The 10,462-nt window shown below is 31.5% G+C and overlaps 1 protein-coding gene across 1 annotated transcript; it reads left to right on the forward strand.

Moving 5' to 3' along the window:
• Positions 1-1,081: 1,081 nt before the first annotated feature.
• Positions 1,082-9,183, forward strand: LOC114331003 (U1 small nuclear ribonucleoprotein C). The gene is made up of 3 exons (XM_050651612.1): positions 1,082-1,210; positions 1,290-1,631; positions 8,885-9,183. The coding sequence occupies exons 2-3, from the start codon at positions 1,328-1,330 to the stop codon at positions 9,049-9,051; spliced, it is 471 nt and encodes a 156-aa protein (XP_050507569.1). The 5' UTR covers positions 1,082-1,210; positions 1,290-1,327; the 3' UTR covers positions 9,052-9,183.
• Positions 9,184-10,462: the final 1,279 nt, after the last annotated feature.

Raw genomic sequence — 10,462 nt, forward strand, 5'->3', positions numbered from 1 at the left:
GAAACAATTTAATGAAACATAGTTTATTAAATTTAATTTAGGTTTGCTGATAAAAGTACTGTGAGGAACTGTGTGTAAAAGTGATGGAAGTTTTTGTGAGTATTGGATTCTCAACTTTTTAAACACAGCACGTGGCTTGTGGAATGAACACATATAAAATATGACTTTGTGCTCTTCCTGCAGATGCATTTGGTACAGTAGAGGTCAAAGAAAGGTTAGAGAATTTGTATGATATTTTAGATTCAAATTCTTTGTGAAATCCCAATAAATACAAAATTAATTTTTTATACGATAGTTTATAGTTCATGAAAAAGCTTAATATAATTAATTCACATAATCAACATATCTCAAAAAGAATTAAATTGTATAAATGTTGGAAAATAACAATTAATAGTTGTAGGCTACATAAAAAAATATATATAGAAAATAAGTCTATACAAAATATTATGAGCTACAAACTGATACAAAAACAAGATACTAACGCCAAGCCAAGTCAAACAAACAACTGTGACAACAAACGCCGATCCTGTACAAGACAAATGTCCATAGAGGTATATATTAACATAGAGGGAGCCTACCTTCCGCGCTTCCTGACGACAAGATCTCAGGGACTGGTTTGCTGCATCTCCTTCTAACACATTGTATCGAGAATCTATAATGACATTCAGTGTGAATATAGGCACGAAAGAGGAGGACAACTGTAGCAGCTTTACTATGCGTAAGAGTGAAACAGCACTAATCCAAATAAAAAAGATGGTGTCGTCACTTCGCTCTGAATGACACTGGGTGCATTCAGCAGACACAATCGCTAACTAATCGATTAGTGATTTTCTGCTGAATGCCACATAAATTTTGACATTTAGCATGTAAATCACAAATCGATTACTAATCGATTAGTTAGCGATTGCGTCTGCTGAATGCACCCATCCTCTCTATGCTAATATTTAACTCTATGCAAATGTCACCAAAATTATTTGCTATTCATACAAATTGAGAAATGGCCGATCTGGCACATGCGCATAAAAATTTAGTTCATAGATAATCCGTTTGTGTCGGTTCTTGGGAGATATGTATTCTTTGCTAAGGTAGACAAAGACAACTGACAATTGACAAACAGTTTGACAGATGACAAAATCAGTAATGAGCAGTAATGAGTAATGTAATGTTTATAAAAGTTTTCCAGAAATTTTAAAAGCATTTTTTTATAGTTGTAAGTATATTTTTATAAAATCTGTTTATGTTTTTCTGATATCTGTGAAAATAATATATTAAGATTAATATATTTAAAGGTGAGTTACTGAAGAAGATTTCTGGATATAACCTAAAAATGCCGAAATACTACTGTGATTACTGCGATACTTACCTAACTCACGATTCACCTAGTGTGCGAAAAACTCATTGTACTGGCAGAAAACATAAAGACAATGTCAAATTCTTTTACCAAAAATGGATGGAAGAACAAGCCCAACATTTAATCGATGCCACAACGGCTGCCTTCAAAGCTGGTAAAATTGCAAACAACCCATTTGCTCAACCTGGAAAGGGAGTAGCCATTCCACCACCGGCACAACTTACCATGGGTCAGAGACCACCTGGAGCACCTGGAGGTCCGGGTATGATGCCACCAGCAGGTAAGATAAACATTATAATAGTATTGTCCAAAAGAGAAAGTAGATAAAGCATATACATGGTTAATTGCTTTTGCAATAATTAGTTTTGTATAGTAAATGTACAGTACAACCTCCTTTAACCGAAACAGCTGACAGTTTAAATAATTTCATCAATAAAAAGTTGATGTTTATCACAAAACGAAAACAATTCGATGTTAATTTTTTGACATTGTTTTCAGAGAACTAAAGAACGCAATTATATACATACAACACATTACAAAATCACCTCATAGTAATTTTTAAGTAATAGCAACTTTGGCCAAAAATACTACGTACATTAATACAAGAAGAATACAAAAAAAATGATATTTTTAAGCGAAATTCTTGTTATCCGAAACAGCCTCCCCCCAATTATTTCAGTTAACAGAGGTTTTACTGTCTTGTGTTGGAGTTCTCAAATACCAAGAATCAACGAGTATTTGATTGTTGAAAGTTCTAGAGATGTCTTGAGCACTGAGACCAAAGTATTTGAATACTAGCTGAGGTAGTAGTCACTGTATTATTAAGGTATTCAGTCTAGATACTTCAGCAGCTATTTTTTAAATACAGTTGGGGGGTCAAATAACATTGAATACCTATTTCGGATACAAAAAAAAAGACAATATGACTGCATAACTGGTACTAATATTTATTTTTAACAAAAACATTAACCCATTCAAGAAAGAAAACAATCTTATTCTTAAGCTCATCAAAACGACCTATTCAGCCTATCACATTACTGTACACATATTTCAGTGTGTGTGAGAGCTAGTAACGAATATAAACATTAAACACATCAGAAATTAATGAATTTAAAACAGTATTTATTTTTTGAATCAACTTTAAAAATTAATACAGTTCTCAATCCTTGAAAGTATTCTATTCTGCCCACCACTAAAATATACTTGAACTATAATTAGTTACACACAGTACAACTTGTCAAATCTATGAACAAATCTTCAACAAATCAAGTAAAGTGTGTGTGGATAGTGTTCTGATACATGTAGATAAGATATTATTTGATTGTCTCCCATGAGTAAAAATCTCATTGGGATATGATTGCATTTGGTTCAGTGCTAACACATTTCAATTTAGATATTTAATAAAATCAAGGCGAATTAGAAGAGTCTGTTCTGCTAATCTTAGAGGGCATAAGGGGGTTATTTCTTTCCTGGTATCTAGGGCATTCAAAGATTTAGATCTGCCAATGTCTTATAGTCACAAGAATATGTAGGTGAAACTATAATTTTAATTTAATGTAAATAGACAGGAAAAGCCCATGATCTAGTTTCAATAAAAGTTGAAAACTAGTTGGAACCAGTGTTGCCAATCGGTGGATAATTATCCGATTTGCATACCTTTTTGAGAGTGGTCGTATCTTCTTCGTATCTTTAAATAAATCGGATATTTGCGGATATTTTTCAGTGTATCTACCACAGACTAAAACTGTCTCATCCATATTATATTCCCAACACTAACAACACATTAATGTTGTTTGGTTCCACCCAAATTTTTATAACTAGCCTATACTGGATGAATGTTAGTGACATCCGATACTTTTCATCTTTTGACAAAAGGGACATGTGCTGATTCTTTTGTTTAGAATTTAAATGCACAAGTGCATCCACTTAAGGCATACTAATCCAATTCAAATTTCAAAAACCGTCTGCCGTCCGATGTTATTTATGAGTTTTTAGTTTTTAGTCTTTAAACTTATGAAAGCTAATTCACGCACGATTTTGTTTTATTTTCATTTTATGTAGTGCAGTGCTTAAGTAAACGTCTCGTCTGTTGAAATAAGTTTTGGTTTGTGAAAATACTTTTTTATAATGTAATGGATAAATGGTTAATAAAAACGTTAAGGTGGGTAACATACTATGCAGAAAAGAACTTTCCGGCACAGAAACGTCACTTTTCTGCACACTACTGTCAGTTATTCTGTGAGAAAATATTAAGTTTGTTAACATAAAATTGTGCAGAAAAATGCATTTGGAATAGTGGTTGTAGAAAAATCTACTTATTTGAAACTAGTAATATCTAGATATCTACTAATGAACTTAAAAATCCTTCAAATTTTTTGCCTATAAAAATTATTTAGTCAGGTATTAACGTTGAACGCACCACGGGTATTATGGATAATAACTTTGATACCTTAATAACTACAAGACTGTCAAATACATTTCTATTGTTTTAGTTGTAATAAATCTTTATTTGTTAAAAGAGCGTAGGCACAAAATTTCTGACCAATAATCTTTAAATGTATTCATTTTTTTCGAATCCTGAGAAAACTAATAAATATTTTTTAAAAATTTGAACGCAGAATGAAAGATTACATTACTACCGAGGGCTGAAGGTCCCTTAGAATAAACAAAATGTTTCTTTTGAATGAGATATTTGAAATTAAAAATCACACTCAATATTCTCTTTTCCTTTTACCCCTGTAACATATTAGAATAAAAATTATAGAAGTCTTCAGGGACTTTCAGCCCTCGGTAATAATGTAATCTTTCATTCTGCGTTTAAATTTTTAAATAATACTTATTAGCTTTCTCAGGACTCGAAAAAAACAATGCATTTTAAAAGCATTGACCAGAAATTTTGCGCCTATGCTATTAATGTAGTTGTAGTTTCATTGCTGTAACGGCAATGTCCAGTCACCATTTCAGTGACCGTTTTGATTACTCGTTTATTGAGGTTCATCAAAGTGTTCGAGGGTTTTTTATCAATATTCTTGATTATTTTTTTAGTCTGGATTTGCCCTTGAGTGGTTCTCCATTTATTTTGATGATTCTTTATCAGTCATTTCTGAACCTCGTTTTTCATAGCATCTTTAGTAATGCAACAGAAAGGTTCTGGGCCTTCAAAAGTTTCTCTCGAGCCTTGTTTCGCTAACATATTATCTGCTCGTTCGTTCCCATGCACCCCTTCATGACTCGGCACCCATATTAAAGACACTTTATTGTCTTTTGCCAGGTTATTGAGGAGATCTTTGCAGTTTCTCACCAGTTTTGATTTGGTAAGAGGGTTCTTTACAGCCAGAATAGCCGATTGGCTATCTGTGTAAATGTTGATTCTCTTAGCTTTAGGGTCTTCATAAATGATTTCATGTAGCTGTAGTTTATTTTGTATTGATTTATTTAATATTTATTTTTCCAGTACCTAGTTTTAGATAGTTATTACGTTTTAATAAGTTTTTTAAAAGTTTTTTTTAGTTAAATAATTATAATAAATTAATATAACGATCCAAATAATGAAATATTTAGATTTATTTATTTATTTAGAATTTAACACTTACGATAATACAAAATACGAATAATATAAGTAAATAGTATTTACATACATGAATTAGGTAATAATCAGCTAGGATACGAGATTTTCATCTATAAACGAAAATTTTTAAACTGTGAAATACAGAATCCAGTAGATTAAAGGGCCGGTTGTTCGAACGACAATCAGAAATAGAATCAACTGATCATTATCAAATATTTAATTACTGTCAATGTCAACTTTGATTGGGTTGCTGAAAACATAATTGATTACAATTATGAGATTTATTAATTAATTAATCAATTATGTTAATTATTGTTACGTTAATTGATAATTAATAATTAATTAATCAATCAATTATGTTAATTATCATAATGATAATTGATTACAATCAACTGATTGGCGTACGTACAACGGATTTTGTTATTTCATGGTTGTTAAGGGGACTAAAAGAATAACATTGGCAACATTGATTTTAATAACAGAATAATTTTTGACCTAGCGTACCTTTTCGTGACAAATCGGATATTTTTCGATCGATCATCGGATAATCTAGACAAATGCGATTGGCAACACTGGTTGAAACCCAGTTTTACTCATATCACCTTGTGAGCGAATCCATGTGCTTTTACACTGCTGAAATGACAAAATAGTTACAATCAATTTCAGACCATAGTTTTAAAACAGTTGCACCATGGGCGTTAGACCTTATAGAATTTACAAGCTGAGAAAAAGAGTTTTGGGAGGGAGTTTATGTATACAATTATTCTTTTCAAAGGGTCCTCTCTTCGATGGAGGTTGGCTACTACAATTGCAAACTCTTCTCTGTATTCAGCTATTTTTATTAGCTATTCAAAATTCAGCCCTGTCCATCGTCAGATGTTTCTTAGCTACGATAGTCTTTTCCTTCCTTAGTCCTCTCTTTCCCTTTACCTTTCTTTTCACTATTAATTGAGCATATTGGTACTTATTATTTCTCAGTATGTGGCCTAGGTATGATATTTTCTAACTTCCACTGTGTTGAAAAGTTCCCTTTCCTTGCCTACTCTGTGCAGCACAACTTCGTTTTGAGGTATGCGATGTCCATCAAATTTTGAGGATTCACTGTTAGATCCACATTTCAAACGCCTCCAATTCATTTACAGTTCGTCACCTGAATGTAAGAACTACGTAACTTGAATTTCATTGTTTTGAGATAATTGCCAAAAACCATTTATTTATTTCTCTCTAGCGAAATATCTTGAACAATGACACTTATTATACATCAGTTTAATTGGCTCTTACCTATTATATTAAGGTACCTACTTTTTGTACTGAACGCTGCATGGTATTTGAAATAATATTGTATAGATATCTCATAGATATTATATTATATCTCTGAATACTACATGGTATTTGAAATAATATTATATACAGTAGGAAAAATGAAAGAATACCCATGAACGAACATATAAAACACACTGTATTTTCCTGTCACCATGTCACACAAAAAATTAGCCAGCGCAAGTACATGTAATAATTATTATTACATGTTCTTGCGCTGGGCAATTTTCTTTGTGACACGGTGACAGGAAAATACAGCGTGTTTTATATGTTCGTTCATGGGTATTCTTTCATTTTTCCGACTGTAGATATCTCATAGATGTATAAATATAGTATCTCAAAATATAAAAATTTTGAGATACCTAGTTCTTACATTCAGGTGATGAGTTAATGTTTTAAGGGTCCATGTCTCAACTGCACAGAGAAGAGCCGATAGCATTTTGATAAAAGTAGTCGAATTTTGAGTTTTATTCGAGAATCACAAAGCAGTTTTATGGTTATTTGATTTATTAGCAATATTCTGATATTTTTCCACTGTTTTCTCATCACTTTTGTACATATTTCAAGTCAGTAGCTCCTATAATGTTCATATTTTATATTTGACAATAGTTTAAGCTTCTTTACCTATGGTTATTTTAAGTAACAACAGGAAAAGAGAAGCATGTTACTTTATTAATCACTTGACAGGTCCTTAAGGCCATCGGTACATAATTCGCAAATATTTTACGGGTATTCCTACTTTTTCTGTCTTTACACGGCAAATTACGTGTAGTAAAATTCACACTGGTATGGATATGTAAACATTACTAGAATGTCATTCTACTTGAAAATGTCATCGTTAATTTAAAGAGATGGCTTTTGAATGTTCTTGGATAACTGTTATTTTGATAATTGCAAATTATTAATTCACTAACTATGTATTCAGTAGTTGTAATAATTTATATGTACAACAAAAACTAATACTCAATCGAGAAAAGAGGAAACGTGTTAAAGTGATTTTTTAATAATATATTGTTACTAGGGAACGCTTACAATTATTTTGAACATCTTTAACAACAAAATACTTGGATCACAGAATATATTATCCTGATGTATTCTCTGCTTGTATCTTCCACAAATAATACACAATAAATAACTTTTTATTAAGTTCATGTCTTAAATCAATTATTTATCAAATACACTATATATCAGTATTATTTAATCAACAACTCAAAATATTTCCGATGCCATGTCAAATATTTAAAATTGTCACTGATTGTCACTGTTTGACTGACAGTATGCTGACAATATTCTATTCGACTGAGTGAGTTGTATGACAAAGATAGATTTGGAAATATTACCACGGACATTGTGTTCATTTTTTTCAAATCCTGAAAGACTATATTATTACCGAGGGCCGAAAGTTCCTTAGAATAAATTAAAAGTTTATTTTGAATGAGATATTTTAAATTAAATATCACACTAAATTTTCTCTTAGTTTTTCACCCCTGTAACTTATTAAAATAAACATTATAGAAGTTCTCAGGGACTTTCAGCCCTCGCCAATAACGTAATCATTCATTCTGCGTTTAAATTTTTCAAAAATACTTATTAGTTTTCTCAGGATTCGAAAAAAATGAATCCCCATTTGAATAGCATTGCAGCCGAAAATACGTACCCATCCTTTCAATGAAATTGTGCCATTGTTCTTCCATATGTCTGCCTATGTTTGTAAAATAACTTTGTGAAGGAAAAAATCCTAGAGTAGTTAAACTTGATGTATAGGATCTTGTTAGTTTGAGGAAAAACCCTGTCAGTGGCGGATCTAGACATTTGCCAGGGGAGGGGAAATTTGCCTTAGGGAGGACTTCCAATGAAACACCAACCAAAAGACATAAAAGACATAAAGAATAACTTATATGCATTAAGCTTAATTTTCCTAACTATTGTGTTTATTGGGTTTAATTTGTCTGTCTGTGGTTTAGGTTCCATATCAGCGAATAACTTTTATCTTTCAACAATTTTTTTCTTTAATTGTAGATCTTGTTAGGGAAAAATTTCCCCTTTTTTACCTCCCCGTAGATCCGCCACTGAACCCTATTGAATTTGGGGTCAATTGTGTAGATATGCTTTTTTATTTTCTTGTTCTTGAAGGAAAAGCCCTTGGCAGTAAATCTGGTATATAGGTTCTTCTTCAAACAGAGAAGAACCTTTTGAATTTAGATATAATTTGAATATGGGATCATAAAGTCATAGAGTCTTGCAACTTTCTATTTAGGTTACATTTTGTGTTGTGTATAATAAACTTATTTATTGCAATATTAGGGAGTTCCATAAGTCAACGCCTTGGTTAATATTTTTCCTATCTGAAACCCAAGTCCTTTAATATTATACATAATGATGTAATGCAACCATTGATCATTTGCTTCGCAGAACCAAATTGTCTCTTAATAAACATTTCTTAGGAACAATAATTCTTTCTACATTTGTTAGTTTGTCAAAGTTCTTACTTTTATTGTACATGTCATAAATACCACAATTACTACTCATTCAATACTTACATGTTGAATGTGAGCTATTTCTTTTTGTTGAGTTTTGGCAATTTTCTTTACACAAGCACAAAAATAGTCTTTCATTATCAGTTCATACTACTTTCATTTTTACAGGTATGGGTCCAGGTCCAGGCCCAATGCCCCCAATGATGATGGGCCCCCATGGACCAATGCCTCCTATGATGGGAGTAAGACCACCTATGATGGGAATGATGCCAATGGGGCCTATGGGTCCAATGGGTCCAGTTCGACCACCTATGGGTCCATCAATGAAGAATTAGATCGAGTATTAGAATTTAAGATTCCTTTGGTTTATTTCAAAGTATTCACTGTAAATATGTGTTTATTTTAAATACTTAAGTTTAGTTTTTGTACTTTTATTTTGTCAATAAAAGGTTTATCTTGTCAATACAGCAAGTGTTTCTTACATTCTAAAGTTTTATTCTTGTTTTATTCAATTTTATTCACACATATCAAAAAGAGAAAGCATACAGCAAGAAACTGATATTACTTAAAAAGAAACTATTGGAATGGAAGTTGACTCCAGTTTTCATCAACATTGGCCTTGGTCTGATCTAGAATAAACTTCCATTCCTTCCTATCCATCGCTTTGGTCTTGCAATTTCATATTCTTAACACTTGTAAATCGTCTTCTACCTGGTCCTTAAATCATCCTTTGGACCTGCCTCTTTGCCTCACTCCATCCGGTCTTTGGTTATAAATATGTTTCAGCAGCTTTATCTCAGTCATTCTCTCTAAGTGGCCTAGCCACTGCAGCCTGTTTATTTTGATGGACCTATAAATTTATTTTGTTCACTAAAAAGGTGGTAAAGATTAAAATTATTAGTCCAGAGAAATAAGATTTTTCTCATGACACATCCCCCTCCAGGCCGAAACCAAATTTTTTGAGTAGTCTATATCTATATTAATAACCTATACGTTTCCTGCAGCTGATTTTGATGATATACATAGTTATAAACAAATGAAGATCAAAAAACGGTAAATTTTCGCTTTTTTCGTCTATTACTAAAAAGTAATGCATTCTAAACTAATTTGAGAATAAGAAACTCATAAATCATATAAAAAGCTTCAAAATGGCGTTCGCTGAATATGTCTATCCTTATTTGTTGCTTAGAAAATTGCAAAATAAGTCATAAATTTTGAGATTTTATAAATGTTCATAACTCAAGTAAAAATCAAGTTAGAACCTCCTTATTACACGGAATGCTGAGACTTCTTGTGCTTAAATTATATTTTAAATTTCAAATCAATTGGTCAAATAGTTTAAAAGTTATGTAATTTGTTTATCCCAAATTCATTTTTTTGCATCGCTATAAGTCAGAAAATTATGAGGTTACAGTAACACTTTGGACAGTTTATGAAAGAAGAACATTTATACTATTAACGTAATTTAAAAAAATGACAAAAAGTAATTTTAAACAGTGTAAAATTATTTTTCAAAAACATGGCGATTTTTTGCTTACTTATAAACAATTACAATAACTTTTTAACCGTCACCCGTAGAAAAATTATTTTTTCATATTTAGAAAGACTGAATTTTTATACACATTTAGAAAGAAAAACAATTGTCCTAGGACAATTAGGGACGAAGTTAGCCCCCCTTTTTTTAATTCACATAATCTTGCAAAATCATTTTGCAATATTTAGATTTATTTAATGTCATTTTTTTTT

Source organism: Diabrotica virgifera, chromosome 5 (genome assembly GCF_917563875.1).
Source record: "Diabrotica virgifera virgifera chromosome 5, PGI_DIABVI_V3a".
NCBI lineage: Eukaryota > Metazoa > Arthropoda > Insecta > Coleoptera > Chrysomelidae > Diabrotica > Diabrotica virgifera.